Source organism: Phoenix dactylifera, chromosome 18 (genome assembly GCF_051530095.1).
Source record: "Phoenix dactylifera cultivar Ajwa chromosome 18, Ajwa_hap1_PhDact_Kaust_v1.1, whole genome shotgun sequence".
Lineage (NCBI taxonomy): Eukaryota > Viridiplantae > Streptophyta > Magnoliopsida > Arecales > Arecaceae > Phoenix > Phoenix dactylifera.
The window spans coordinates 10,668,265-10,684,020 of record NC_143207.1 but is presented as its reverse complement, the minus strand read 5'-3'; the positions used below and the strand labels follow the sequence as shown (position 1 = coordinate 10,684,020).

Here is a 15,756-nt window from a genome sequence, read left to right as displayed (position 1 = left end):
ATAATTCTGCCCTCGTCATGTATCAAACTAGTTATAACATAGTAAAAAGTATTTTGCCTTTGTTTTTTGACATGTAGTTCAACAGGTTATTGAAATTGTTTGAGATGTGAAGGGCGGTTGTTTCATTATGTGCCATTATATTTCTTTTCTAAAAATTATTTTTAAAAATATTATATTATACTGTAAAAATAATATAATATAATATAATATAATATTATATCATAATACATTGATATTTTATGTTATATAATATCAAATTATATTATATTATTATGCTATAATATATAATATTATATTAACTATATTAGAATAATATTATATTGCATTTTAGTAATATTATATTATATTATATATTTATATATTAATATATTATATTTTATTATGCTTTATTGAATAATATTATGTAATATTCTTTATGATTATTTTGTCTTACCAAAAATATTTTTTTTTTGCTAAGACGGGTGGGCCATACCTACGAGTATGGATATACCCAACAAAATCAAAAAATAAAATATCTCGGAGTGTCGGGGCAATTTCCTATTTCCAACCCACAAGATATTACTAGAGTGACTGGCTACATAACTAGCCATCCAATCAGCAATCCCGTTAGCTTCACGGAAAATATGCTTAGCCTAGAAGGCCCTTCCGTCCCTCACCATTGTCCAGATATCTTGGAACAAAGGGTGGACACAACCATTACCCCTCGGGCCTCTCCAGATCCAACTAATGATCATAGCCGAGTCTCCTTTCATTATAATGGAACTGGCCCGTAAAACACACCGACCGTGACGAAGGCCCACTCAGGCGGCCCTCAACTCCGCACCTAGAACTGAAATGTCGAAGAACTGACTGCCCCTGCAGCCACGACCTTGGCAGACGAGTTTCGAATAACAAAATCTGCACCGCTCCACGTACCTCCGTCCAAAACGAACCCATCGAAGTTAATCTTGAGAAAACTCGGAGGTGGAGGCTCTCAAGTGAAAAATACCGTATGGAATGCTACCGAAGCAAAATGAAAATTCTAGATGTTCCGAATACTTATTACTAAATACTTATTAAAATTTTACCAAATACTTATTAAAATTTTATACTATTTTAAAATATAATTATCAAACAATAAAATATTTTTTATATTATCAACGGTCAGAAGGTTAACTAAGTATATATATATATATATATATATATATATGGATCTCGCTAACCATCGCCCCCAGGGCGATAGTTAAGGAATATTAATTAGTCTTTAACTACCTTCACTACTTTTTTTTTCCAAGAAATAAAGTGGAATTTTCATTTAATGTAATATATCCATCCAATTATATTAAATAGAGTGAGAAAATAAAAATAATAATCATAAAAGTAACTAGTTATTAAGAGAGAATGAAGAAATACTTCAATCTTTTTTTCATTTCCTACTCTGGCCATTAAGAGAGAATAAAAATGAAATGACAAGGTTCAGTGCATACCACCATGATTGCTTTTGTGCCTACTCTCCTATGGTGACATGATGCTATTTCAGTAATTTTCAATTAACAAATGGAGATACACCATTATAGCTAATAAATACTGTACTAATAACTTTTCCACTTTAAAATTTCAACCAAAAAGCAGAATCAATTAAAATCCAAACATGGACTAGTAAAATTCAACATTTTTATCAACTACTCAAAATGATCAATCTTGAGTTTGAAACCATCAATAAAATCCAATATTATATTTTCTCCCAGCTATTTTTTAAAAGTAATTAATATCCTTAAAACAAGATGAGTTTTGGAAGCAATTAATATTTCTAGAATAAGTTGTCTTTTCAAAGTAATTAATATTTTTGGAACACGTTGTTTTTTAAAAGCAATTAATATTTTTTAATCATGATTATCATTTACCTATATATATATATATATATATTATATTATAGCCTAAGCAGTTGAAAGGCACCATCACAAGAGGGGGTGGGTGGGTGGGTTATGTGGTATGATAATTAGGCACGTCACGTTAACATTTCATAGGCGAGGAAGCATGAGATATAATAATTAGGCATGTCACGTCAATATTTCGGAGGTGAGGAAGCATAAGATATAATAATTAGATATGTCATGTCAATATCTGGGGGCAAGGAAGCATGAGGTATAATAATTAGGCATGTCACGTCAACATTCTGGGCGCGAGGGAAGCATGGGGTATAATACTTAGGAACGTCCACTACAAAAGAAAGGATATCTGCCGGCGCTTTTTGTGGTCTCTACCGACGCTTTTAAGCATCGGCGAATTTCCAGCCCACGCACCACAAAGCGTGGGTCAGACGTCGGGCAGGTGGGCGTGAGTCGGGTTTAACCCGACGCGTCAAAAAAGCGTCGTTGGTCTATGCCGACGCTTTTAAGCGTTGTTCCGTTTATCATACTCCGACGCTTATAAGCGTCGGCGAGAAGGGTTGGTTACTATGGTTATAGGCCGACGCCTAAAAGCGTCGTTAAAGGTGTGCCAGTTTACGTTCCTGCACCAAATTATGTAGCCCAGAAATTTGAGTATGCAAAAATTACTGCAAAAATCTATTAGTAACCCAGAAGTGCTGAAAAGAGTCTAGACAGTAGGCACGATCTTGTCGATCCTAATCCATCTTCTCCGCAGAGAAAAAATTTAGTAGGTGGCTTATCGTTTACAGCACATATTGATGTCTCTAATATCAAATGTTGCTCATCTCCATTACAAAGGAGGCACTAACCTAGTTTGAGCTGCTCCGATCCCCTTAAAACATATTTTTGCCATAGTTGGTATGATTCTCGAGGACGAAGCTCGATCAAGGCTTATACAAAAGAAGAGGCCAGAGAAGGAGCGTGTTGAGGAAGGAGGAGAAGGAGGAGAACAAGCGAGACGGAGGGAGAGAATGGAGTAGGAGAAACTACCTCGGGCGGAGCGCGCGATGGGGTCGGTCGGTCGACGCCGGAGAGGAGGTAGGCCTTCTGGAACGTGGCCGTTGGCGTCAAGGAAGTCCGACTCGTGGCTTTCAGCCGCCGGAGAGGAGGGAGATGGGGGCAGCGCCGGAGACGAAGGCAAGGGCAGTGCCGGAGAGAAAAATAAGGGGTATCGGGAGTAGCTAGGGCAAGAATGCGGGCTTGGGGTCGGGCGCTGCGTTTTAAGGGGGCCTTGGCGACGCTTATAAGCGTCGTTTTAGCCTCAAGTCTACGACGACGCGTTTAAGCGTCGTCCAATGCTTCAAATTTCCCACGCTCACCAAGAGCGTCGGAAAAAGTTGGCGCGGGAGCAGGAAATGCCGACGCTTTCCCTTAGCGTCGGCATTTAAGCGTCGGCTTTTCACACTTTTACTGTAGTGGTCACATCAACATTCTATTCTTGGTTCACGGGCCATATAGGCGTGGACATTTATGGCAGGGACGTAGTGATGAGACGTGTATAGACCGGCAACTATGTTAGTTCTATTTTTAATACAAATAAATTGACATATTGCCTGCTGCATGCTTGCGTTAATTTGCCATACCTCCAACTACATAAAAATGGCTCACTTAAAGAAATTATTATTGACAGCATCGTTTGATTCTTTTTTAGTAAATCTTCCACTATAAGTGAAGCTTGCTGGCAATCTTCAGAACTCCAAGCAAACAAGGAGCTAGAATTGAGGGAAGAAGGTGAAGAAAAAAGAAGAAGAAGTTAGTAGTGTTTCTTTTGTTCTATTGTTTCTATTTCGTCTTCTTTTATTGCACCATAGATGATGATGAACCATAATTTTTGCTTCTTTTTTCTTATCATGGCTTTATTTTATTCTACTGCTAATAATTGTGCCCTTATCACCTATCAAACTTGTTATAACATGGTAAAAAGTATTGTGCATAGTTCATCATAGGCTATTAAAATTATTTTAGATGCGACGGGTGGTTCTTTCATTTTGAATTAGTAGGTACAACCTTTGATTAAAAGATGTGGAGGCTAAAAATTGGGGAGGGAGGCAATCCAATGCTCCGGACGGTCAACAACTTTGCAGGGAGACAGGTATGGGAGTTTGATCCAAATTTGGGTACGCCCGAGGAGCTTGCTAAGGTTGAGGAAGCACGTGAGAACTTCCGCAAGCATCGATTCAAGATGAGACACAATGCAGATCTAATCTTACGAATGCAGGTAATTAAATTTAATTATGATATTAGCTTTTTCATGAAGAACAACATGCGTTACATTTTTAACGGAATATGTATTGTGAGGATCTGCACGGACATATATTTAGTTTCATATTGGCTATACACTAGACAGATCTTAGGTACTTATATAGAGTTAAGAAATCTAAATAACATCTTCTAGTTAGTTTTTTCGGATGAAGTCCTAGATTGTTACATGTACTATACTTAATCCGATCGCAGATAATTTTATCATATACTGAAGCGGAGAATTATGAACATGAGAGGAAAGAAGATAAGAGAAATGGAGTTTCTTTTCTCTCTCCAAATATTTACACTTAGGGAGAGATCAAAATTATGGATTGGAGAGGTGCAGTCAGCTGTGGTGGCTATTTGTTCATGGTGGATGTAGAAGGGGCCTCTACAAGTGAGTTCGAATTTATCAGATGTAGACGAATGTTTCATGCTGTGTGCAAGGGTGAAGTTTAGTAGACTTGAAATTTGTCAATTCCTATGTACAAAACCTGAATAGTTAATACTTTGAAATCTAGCCTTATGAATTAAGTATGAGTTTTAAAGGAAAGCTCAAAATCCAAATACTAACTTAAATAAAACAATTTTATTAAGGAAGTTGTGATCTTGATAAATTCCTATAGTAGGTCAACAAATTATAGGAGTTATTAGCTTATCATAGTCAAAAAAAATCTGGAACTACTAAATGGGCTATTGGCGCCGGACTTCAAAATAATTTTTTGCCAATCTGCATGACATGCATGGAAAGGATTTGTATATATACTACAAATCCTTGAGGGGACTAAAGATAGATTCTATCATGTTGAGAGCTAGCCGTAACCCAAGCTGACCTGAAAACCAGTTGAGATTTCTTCAACCAAAACCTATATCAAGATAAATTGAGATTGCATTGGGTTAGACTAGATTTAGGTCAATTGGGTTGTGTTGGATTATGTAGGTAAAGATCAGACAAAGGTTTCTTTTTTAGGTTAATATTTAAGTTTGGGATGTCCATCGAGTTCATTTACACAGTGTTATAATTTGTTAAGGCTAAATATTTTAGATATATAATATGTGAAGCATAAACAGGAAGTTTTTTATTTTATTACATTGGCTGATGTTAGACTAGGTTCAATTGGATCCAACTGGTATTAGCTTAACACTAACCAAATGCAACTTGGGGTTAGATTAAGATTATAAGCTAAAGTCCAATCTAAATTCATAAAACTTCGACTCAATGAACAGATTAAGATGGTTGGGTTCAGGTTTAGGCATCTTTGGTCTCTCACCACCAGAAAAAAGATCCTCAACAAAAAGAAAAGATAATAGGGTTCATAGTGGATCAGAGAAGGGTTGGATAATGAATGGTATATTCATATTTTTTTATGCATATTCAACATATAAAGATATAATTGGATAGTAGTCAATTTTTATTTTTCTTAATAGATAATAATATAAGTTGATTATTACTTTGGATACAAATTGAACCTTTTGAGCAAAGCTTAATAAAGATAACTAAGATGCTAACTAGCCTTAGCTCAACAGCTTGGAAGCCCCATCTACTTGGAATAGGACCAAGGTCCAAACCCTAGTGGTGGCATCCTCATATTTCTTTTAAAAAAAAGAGACCCCTAAATGATAAAATCATAAATGATAAGAAAGTGTCACGATTTAAGCATCTAACTATAATTTCAATGATCACATATGTGGAAGCTTGATTTAGATTACAAAATCTAGATATGTAGATATTTTCAGAAAAGGAGGATCACGAGTATCTTCTACGAAGAATTGATATAATTAGCAACCCTCTCTCTAGTCATTATGAATGTGTCAACTAAAGTGCAACATGTGCAATGTATATACTTTCTAAAAGTTATTTTTAAAAAAGATCATAAATAGTAAATGTCTAAGAAAGGATTTAAATTAAGCCTCATGTATGGAGACTCCAAGAGTTTTTCCTTTTTATAGTAAATAGATGCTAGGCAATCCAACCCATAACATACTTCTCTATGTTTTTGCAGATATTCATGTATCCAAATCCAAATCTAAATAAAAGAATGGCATTCGATTACCTGAATCTGCATATAAAAACCTCAAAATTCATATTTGTATTCATATCTGACATTTTTTTTATCATATTCCAGATTATATACAAATCTAATTAGATGTATATTTTTGTTATGTGCGTCCAATCAAGTCCGACTATGTATTTGAACCTAGTTGAATAATTAGTGCTACTAGAACAACTCCACTAAAGAGCTATAGTTTGGACTGCCTTATCTTATCCTCAAACCCCATATATATAGAAGTCTAGTTTGGCTAAAAGTGGAGGATAAAAGTCACTTAATCAGCGGGTTACAGGATAGTAAACATTGGGTTAGCCAAAACTCTCTCATAAATGCACCAACATTGTTTGGTTCAATAAAAAAAAATCCGAATTAGCTGGGTTAAATGGAGTAACTTGGAGAAGAAAAGGAGACTTAGGCCCTGTTTGAGGAAGCTGTTGGCAGTAAAGCTTTTGGAAGTAGAATTGTTGGAAGTAGAGCTGTTTGATGTAGAGCTTTTAGAAAAAAGTTATTTACTGTTTGGTAACTACATTTATAAAGTGATGTGACACTTTAACATATGTTTAGTAAACAAACTGAGAAAGTACTTTTGTGTGACAAAATGACCATAAAGGATATTACTAGTATTATACAACAAAGCATAATAAAATATAATATATAGTAATACATAAATATATGATATAGTATAATATTAATGTAATGTAATATAAGATTATTATAATATAGTACAATAACATTGTATACTATAAGATAATTTAATATAATATTAAATTATTTAATATAACATATCAATGTATTATGATATAATATAATATAATATTATATTTATAGTATAATATAATAATAAATATATAAAATATTATAATTATTAGTGTAAATTAATTTTTTACCCTTTTGATGACCATTTATCTCTCTAACAAATTTTTTAGTTAAATGATAAAATTAATTAAATAATTACTAATATTTATTTTTATTTATTTATTTATTTAGATCAAATTATTTGCCACTCACTCATTATTTTCCTTTTTATTTATTTATTTTATTCTATTTATTTATTTATTTACTTTATTCTATTTATTTATTTATTTATTTTATTCTATTTATTTATTTATTTATTTATTCATTTATTTATTTGTTCATTTATATACATATTTATTTATGCATTTATTTATTTATTTATTTTTCTTTTCTTTTTCTTTCATTTTCTTCTTTTCTTCTTTTCTTTTTCTTTTCTTTTTTCTTCTCTTCTTCTTGTTCCTTCCTCTCTTCCCTTCTTCTCATTTCTTCTCCTCCCGCGAGGCCGGCAGCGCCAGAAGGGGATCGGACCGCGGCGACCGCAGGAGGGGGCTCGACAGAAGGGAGCCGAGGCGGCTCGTCCGCCATCACCACAGGCGGACATCGCCGCCCCATAGCTCCACTGCCATGGGGGCTTCCCTGCGGCTGGAATGCTGCGGCCGGATGGAACGCCGCGGCCGGCTCAGCGGAAGGAAGGCGAAGCAGCTCGCCCCACAGCTTCCTGGTCCCGCGGTTGGGACGCTGCGGTCCCGCGGCTGGCGGAGGCCCGGCCACCCCACGACTGAGCCCGGCCGCTCCACGAGCTAGCGCGACCTGCGCCCGTGGCCGGCGTGGTGGCTGCCACCGTGGGCAGCCACGAGCTGCCTCCCAGAACAAAGAAAAAAAAAGGAACAGGGGGCAACGACGTTGAGAAGAAGAAGGAGATAGAGAGGGAGAGAGAGAGAGGGAAGGGTGAGAGAGGAAGAGGCAGTGAGATGGAGGATTTTGAGAGAAAAAAGGTCTTTTAAATAGGAGTATTTTGGTCAAAAAATAGTTTTACGACAAAGCTGAAAACAACATTTGCGGAAAGCTCCAAAATGGAGCTTCTTCCGAAAAGCTGTTTTCAGCTTTCTGGAAAAGTTAAAACAGCTTTTTGAAATTTTTACTAAACATCCTTTTTTCATCCAAAAGTACTTTTGGATGGCCAGAAAGTATTTTTTGGCCCTCCAAAAGCTTCCCCAAATAGGGCCTAAAACTATTTCACCTTTTTTAAGAGTAAGGCCCCAGTTGGTTCCCTCATAAACCAACACAAAGTTTTTTTTTTTTTTTGCTTTTATTCGGCTATACATATGCAGCCACACAACTTTTTGGACACCTCAATTATCTTCCAATAATGAGGGTTACCTTTAAACTTTTAGATAAACTAAAAACTATCTCTTTGGTATTTTATTTAACTTTAACGGGGTCAAAACTATTTAGAAAGAAGGGATTGAATAGTTTACGTAGCTAAGAAAGAACAACTATCTCTTGGTTCGAAAACTCAAGTTAAGATTATTCCAGTCGAAGATAGCCTGGATTATTCCTAGGTTAAGTGGCATAAAAGGGTTAGGAGGAGAAAAGATAACGCATCTACTGTCTTCCAACATTTCAAAATATCTATTTTGCCTTCTAAAGAGGTGATTTAACCCAAGTGCTGAAGTAAATGTTTAACTAAATAAGGTACAACAAATGGATTAGAAAGCTTTGATTCTGACCTATATCCTAAAGAAATATTGCTTCTAAGATTCCCTTATTCATGTTAATGATCAGTGTTGCTTTATTAAAACTTCAAGCCTAGTGGGATAGAGTGACAAAAATGGAAGAATAAGGATACCATTCTTCAACTTTTTGGATGTTTGACCATTTTGGCTCCTAACTAAATAAAAAACTATTTTGTTACTTTCAGATAGATAGGCTACAAAACCCAAGTCCAGATAATAGTTAGATGAAGATCCATCATAGCTTTGAAGGATCATGTATTGGTTTTAGCTCTAAGAGCTTGGGAGGGGATGCCCCAGGGTTGTCTACAATTAAATCACAATAGTAATGTCACGCCTTCAACCCGAGTTTCACGGCAACCCCTGCACACTTATAGAGAACTCTTCCTACGAGCATGCAAGGCATCTTATCATAATATCATAATCTGCCAGTAAAAATAATTTAAATAATAATATTCAAATTTTAATTAAATAACAGAATTAAAAGTCTTACAAAACTAATAATATTCTAAAATCTTGCATCAACTCTAAAATAAAATTTAGTCTAAATAAAAATATCAAAATCTTATCTCTAATCGCTCTCCCATGATAAATCTCCGAGTCGAGGTAATTCTTCGGATTTATAAAAATGGTAAGAAATCGTATAATAAGATAGATAGTCTCGTAAGTAATAAATACCTTAACTAGATAATTCATGTAATAATATAAAATATAAATACAAATTATAATGAATCAGTATAAAGACATAATTAATTCTATTTCAAAACACAAATCCATTAAAATCCATATCTTTTAAATGTTTATATACATAATCATAAATCTGATTCAAAACAAATCATATTTAGCTCAATAGCCTTAAACTATGACCACACTTATATTTTATGGCTAGGTCAAAAATAGAACCACACTTATATCCTGCGGAGTGGGCCAGAATACCATACTTATATCCTACGGAGTGGGCCAAAATACTATATTTATACCTTACAGAGTGGGCTGAAATACTACGTTTATACCTTATGGCAGGGCCAGAAACAGAATCAATGAGCTCAATAATAATCGAAGTGTCAGTTCATAACTCCTAACTGACAGGGTCCAGAATATTGTTAGGTTGAGAGTTCAAATCTGATACATATCAAAGTTCTTTTAACAAAATAACATATATATCATAATCCAATCAAAATATGCATATGCGATGTAAGATCATTAAGCAATATAATAATAGTCTAGAAAATATTACTCTAAATTACATATCTATTTTTCATTCAAAATACCATCTCATAAAATTCATAAATCACAATAATCAATTAACAATTTCTTTGATGTAAAAATAATATTATACGAATAAAAAATCTAGAAAAGGTAGATCATTACTTATTTTGCATGAACAACGAGCAGACAATCCAACTAATTCTGAAATCTTCCTTCAAAATCTAATATCCAAAATTACATTATTATTTTATTAAAATTTAATCATGATTAATTTAAGACTAAAAATTCTAAGTCCCAATACCCTCGTAGGTAGGCTGACTAAGAGGAAGTTTGCGACATCTTGGTTGGTCCAATCAAAGCGGAATTCATCTCATCATGCTTAGACTAGAATATAGGTGGTTCAATAGAGATCATGGATGACTAAATCTTATAGTATTTAGCAAGGATCAGGGTCGGAGCTGGCGTGCTATCCGATGACCCTAGATCAGGTTTCTTTACTTAGGTTAATCTAGAAATCACTAAGAGTCGTACTTACGGGGTCTAATCAACTCTGGAGAGAGTTTAGATAGAAAGAAAAATAAAAGAGAGAAAGGATGGGGAAAAGAGAGAAAAGAAAAGGAAGCTTCTCTCTCTCACCAAGGAAGAGGAAGGAAGAGTGTGACTGCTGGTGGTGCTTGGGATTAGGGACCTATGGCCGGCCAACAAGTGATTGGCGGCAACTGGCGGCCGGTAGTGCCAAAGATGGTCAAAAATAGGGGTTCCGACCCCTCAAGTCATGAAATAGGGCAAACTAGGTGGCTAGATCTCAGGCTATGACCGTAATCTATCATGGGGGGTTAGGAGGAAACCCCAATGATGAGCATCGATGGAGGAACCCGCTGAAAAATAGAAGAAAAAGGCTAGTTTTAACAAAAATAGGAGAAATAGGGTTGTACCACTTTACGGCCAAAATTCGGCGATCCTCGGTCAGAATCAAAGCTTCCAACAATGACCGAAGAAGGAGAGATGGGCTAATTAAAGTTTGCCAAATTCTTACCTAGCTTCGAGCGATGGTGGGTAGCGGCAACGACATTGGAAGTGGTCGACATTCGAGGAGAAAAATCAAGGATTCCAACGATAATGTTGATCGGGGACTTGGGCTCTCCGATATGGTCGAAGAGAGATGAGGGGGAAGGCTCTAAATAGAGTCGGAGAAGGACAAAATCTACCCCAGGGTTAGATTCCATCCAATGGGATCAAGAGGAAGAAGACTCCTGATTTAAATAGAGTTGGAGGGGGCCGGAATCCGCCCTTGGGTCGGATTATGTCCGATGGGATTGGAAGGAAGAAGATTCCCATCCGAAGTCTTCTTCCTTTTTCGCACGTGCCAAGCACGTGCAATTTTTTTTTTCATTTTTGGGCTAAATCTTTTCCAGTTGGGCTGGTCAAATGGACTAGGCCCAATTCACTGAGGACGGGGTTTTACAACCAATGATTTTTCTTTATTCAAATACCATTATATGTTGTAGCTCGTTTTGTCTTACATTTCAAATTCTTAATGAAATGAATGATAGGGGAACCTATTTTCTACTTAGAAAAAGAAAAACTAATGAATGAGCATACTAGCTCATCAATACTACCATTAAGAGTCGAGCAAACAAAAGAAAAAAGATAAATGCTATCATTAATAGTCCCAAAATGGTAAAATACAAAAAATTGATCTTAGAATTAGATTAATTGTATATGGATAATGGAAAAGAATAGAAGAATAAAAATTTGAAATTCAAAAGAAACTACATCAAAATGGGAAGGAGGGAAAGGAAAGAAAGTGGATGAATAAAAAATTTCTTTTTCCATGTGCATTGCAAATGCCAAATGCTAGTATATTAGCATTGAGCACTTGAATGCAAGTGAGAGTATCTCTATTTGCTAAGAACTGATTATTTAGACACATTGAGTTCATTGGCCTTCTCTCCTCTTAGAAATTAAAATAAATGGGAAAGCATAAAGTAGCCGGAGTTTGGCCAATTTGAATTTTCTTTCATTTTATTATTTTACTTTTTTTTTCCACTTTCCTACTATAACTTGACATCTTTAAAAATTGAGAGTGTCACATATATGCTGCTGCTTTCCTATTTAATAGAAAATCCTTAACTCCTTAAATTGTAAACCACATATTTATATTGTATATAAAAATGATAGTTCCGAAATCATGAAATCTTCCATCTTAAATTTATTTATCATTTTTCAAGCGAGAATACCCCTCCTATTTATTGTTTTTTAAAAAATATTAATGAACCTATTAGTTTTCTCACCTATGTTAATTACCACAAGCACTCATTCTAATGCTTTTCCAATCAAGTTAGACCCTTTTCATAAAACTCTTAAATAGGTTGTATTAATTTGACTCCTAAATAAATTGAACTCTTTGATTCAACTCCTAAACAAACTGGACTCTGTTAGCACTTTCTCTCCTCTTTTCCTCGAATGTGCATTGCACTTGCCTAGTTACTAGTATAACTAAAACAAGAAATATATTACCAATGATATTCTGGCTATGAAAAGAGTCAAGTTACAAAGTGGTGGGCTTGGTCATAGAAAGCCTCTTCCAATAGGTAATAGAGATGTAAGGAGAATATAAAAAAAATGAATTAAAGATGATTCAAAAATTTGGAAATTCGTTTTGAATTGGATGGGGTGCCCATATGTTAGCTAGGATAAGTATGTTGCATGTTTCTATTAACGAATGGGTTAGCTCAGTTCATCAGCCACTTAAAATATTGGCCAAACTTCAGCCTAACCTGAATCAGACTCATTTACATGCCTAGCCATAACCAGATTGGTTCATGTTGGTTGATGATGTTAGTAAAATCAAGAGTGATTTTGTGGTAAGGTTCAGATTTTTCCTTTCTCTCTCTATGTGTGTGTCTTTGCAAATGTGTTATTTTCATCATCTCCTTTACTCTAAGATTTGATATTTGGTTCTTGATATGCAGTTTGAAAAGGAGAACACAAACAAAGTGACTCTCCCCCAAGTCAAATTAGGTGATCATGAAGACATCACAAAGGAGGCAGTGCTGGTAACCTTAAGGAGGGTTATGATTCGTTATTCCACTCTACAAGCTCATGATGGGCATTGGCCCTGTGATTTTTCTGGTCCAACGTTCTCTTTACCTCTTTGGGTAATTTTTGATCTAAAATTGAGATGATTTTTCCAATGCTCTATTCAAGCATCTCTTTCCATCTAGACAAAATCACCGAAAAATATAATCTTCTCTAAGAATTGCTTAATCAGTTATGAAAATGACTAGCTTTTGTAGTAGTATGGTTGGAGTTAATATTATAATATTGTTTTATGTAATTTTTCATGCAGATTATTAGTTTACATGCTATTGGAGAATTCAATACAGTTTTTTCATCTGAATACCGTAGGGAGATGCTTCGCTATATGTACAACGTACAGGTATGGATTTTTTTTAATCTGAAACCCTTGAAATTTAACTAAAAAAACAAAGACCATAAACTTCCTAAGAATGTTTATATGAATTGTAGAATGAAGATGGAGGATGGGGCCTTCAATTTGAAGGTACAAGCACCATGCTTGGCACATCCCTGAATTATGTTGCTTTGAGGTTGCTTGGTGAAGAGGCTGAAGGTGGAGATGGGGCGATGCAAAAAGCACGAAAATGGATACTAGATCATGGTGGTGCAACTGCTACATCAGCATGGGGAAAACTTTTCCTTTCAGTAGGAGATGAGATCTTTACTTTTAGAAAATTCAGTGATTCTAATCACTTGAATATATATTTGATGCCATTGTACTATTATGACTGCAGATGCTTGGAGTATATGAATGGTCTGGCAGCTACCCTTGGGTCCCAGAAGCATTCTTACTCCCATATTTCCTACCATTTCATCCAGGTTCATGTTCCTTCTTTGTCCCAGAAAGAACTCTGCCTTCTTTTTTTTCTTTTGACAAGGATATAAGAGTAAAAAAATAAAATGGATATAATAAATCTATCTTGTCATTTGTCTTCAAAATTTCTATCATAGATGGAATTCCAAAATAACACCCCTGTATTTAATTTATTTTCTTGAACATTACCCAAACTTGGTGCATAAGAAGCGCACTGAAAGCTATAGGAGAGTACCACTGAGGTGGTGGCACAATTGGAACGGGGCGAAGATTCCATCGGAGTGGCCCAGATTCGAAACACGCGGGCGTCGATTAAATGCGGAGACCGAATGCCCCCCGCCTGGTTTATCTGGTGGAGTCGCTATCTGGTCCGCTGGTACTTAGGTGGTGCTCACGTGGGGCAACCCACGGATAGGGAGGATATGAGTAAAACTTGTCTATCCGCATCGAACATTCTCCAGCAGGAAGAGGGCCCAGTGAGGGTTGCTACACGGGTGAGGTCTTCCTCTCCCCCCTCTTTCCTTTTTTTAAGCCAAAAAAAAAAAGAAAGCTATAGGAGAGTTAAAATATATAATCATACATTCAACCACATGTTTATATTTTGAACTTTTCCCAAGCTAAAAACATAATTCTTTCATTAGTTCAAAACCTACTATATCACAAGCTCTTGTGATAGGTCAAGGGTAATGCCTGGCCTTTTAAGCTCTGCATTTGGATTTTTTTTCTTTTTTTTGATTTTTGATAAGTCAACTGCAATGGGCTAGAAAAGAACTAAAAAAGCAACCAAACCTACCTTAACCATTAAAGAAAAAAGATACATTATATAAAACACCTCGTAAGACATCTCATAAGATGCCTCTTTATAAATAAAACCTAGAATAACAAACAATATTCCAATAAAACCACATGAATGTAAGCAACTCAACAATTTCACTCCAGTAAATGGTATGTTATTGAACTTTATGCTATCCCTTACATAGCCAAATAAGCCAAATGCTATTATGCTTAATGGGTTAGTTGACATGTGTTGAGCCTCTTCATCAGATGATTATCTTTTTCAGTAGAGTCGAAGTTTTAGATGAAACATCCTATCATAATTTATTAAATAATGGACAAGTCATTGGTTTTTGGAGGCCCTCTTAGGGGAGGCATAGCTTGTAGTATTTTCTACATGAAGGTAACTTCAAGAGGGGAGACAATGATTTTACTTCAAGTTAGCTTGTGACAGTCTTCTTGTAGAATTAGTGTGAAGTCACCACAAAGTTTCCAAGGAGGTATAAGTGGATAACAAATATTACTATTCTTGGATGTAGAGTGATTCTTAGGGTAATGAGCCTTAAGGAGTAGCCAAAGTTGGTTTGTTTAAATAATCTTCTATTTTCATCTATTTTCACCTAGAGCAAAAAAGACCAGTTTTAGGCTTAAAACAAGGGAAATGGGAATATATGGATGATTCTTACATGCTTTAAGGAAGAGGGATGTGACTAAGGTGTAACAAGGTTTATATGGAAACTTTTCACCATTTTTCGCATGACTTTTATAAATAGATTCCAGGTTATACCTCTTGGTAAGAAATGAACATAAACTCTCCTTCTAGCAAACTATAGCAAAATAAGCCATCTATGAAGCTCCAAGATATTTTAGCTGTCACTTGATTGTAAATGTGTATAATCAAATCAAAATCTATGTATATGCACAAACTATGGCTACATTGTTCTTTAAAAGAATACAAATATAGTTAGAGAGTTGCAGTCTTAACCCAAACTTAGAGCCTCTATAAAGAGGAGAGCAACAGCAACCAATTATGATGTCTAATGGGCATAAGGCAAACTAGTTTACTAGAGCTTGCAACTTATTTAACTACTATGGAGTAGATCTTTGAGAAAATTTCTAGGGTTGCTCTAATTTAAGTAATTAAGTTT

At 35.4% G+C, this 15,756-nt stretch overlaps 1 protein-coding gene across 21 annotated transcripts in view; it reads left to right on the top strand.

The window, feature by feature from the left end:
- The first annotated feature begins 3,444 nt into the window (after positions 1–3,444).
- The window catches only part of LOC103715695 (cycloartenol Synthase-like), a 94,729-nt gene continuing 82,417 nt past the window's right edge, over positions 3,445–15,756 (top strand). For 5 of the 21 annotated variants that reach the window (XR_016398949.1, XM_088714597.2, XM_088714589.2 and 2 more), the window contains exons 1-6: positions 3,468–3,662; positions 3,908–4,128; positions 12,915–13,100; positions 13,292–13,381; positions 13,471–13,665; positions 13,755–13,839. Coding sequence is in view for 19 of the 21 variants with exons in the window: in XM_088714597.2 (XP_088570723.1) it covers positions 3,931–4,128; positions 12,915–13,100; positions 13,292–13,381; positions 13,471–13,665; positions 13,755–13,839 (754 nt within the window). In the remaining 2 variants the exon portion in view is untranslated. Of the gene's footprint in view, positions 3,663–3,907; positions 4,129–12,914; positions 13,101–13,291; positions 13,382–13,470; positions 13,666–13,754; positions 13,840–15,756 lie in introns of all 21 variants that reach the window. The other 16 variants (XM_088714599.2, XM_088714598.2, XM_088714590.2 and 13 more) reach the window with 10 other exon arrangements.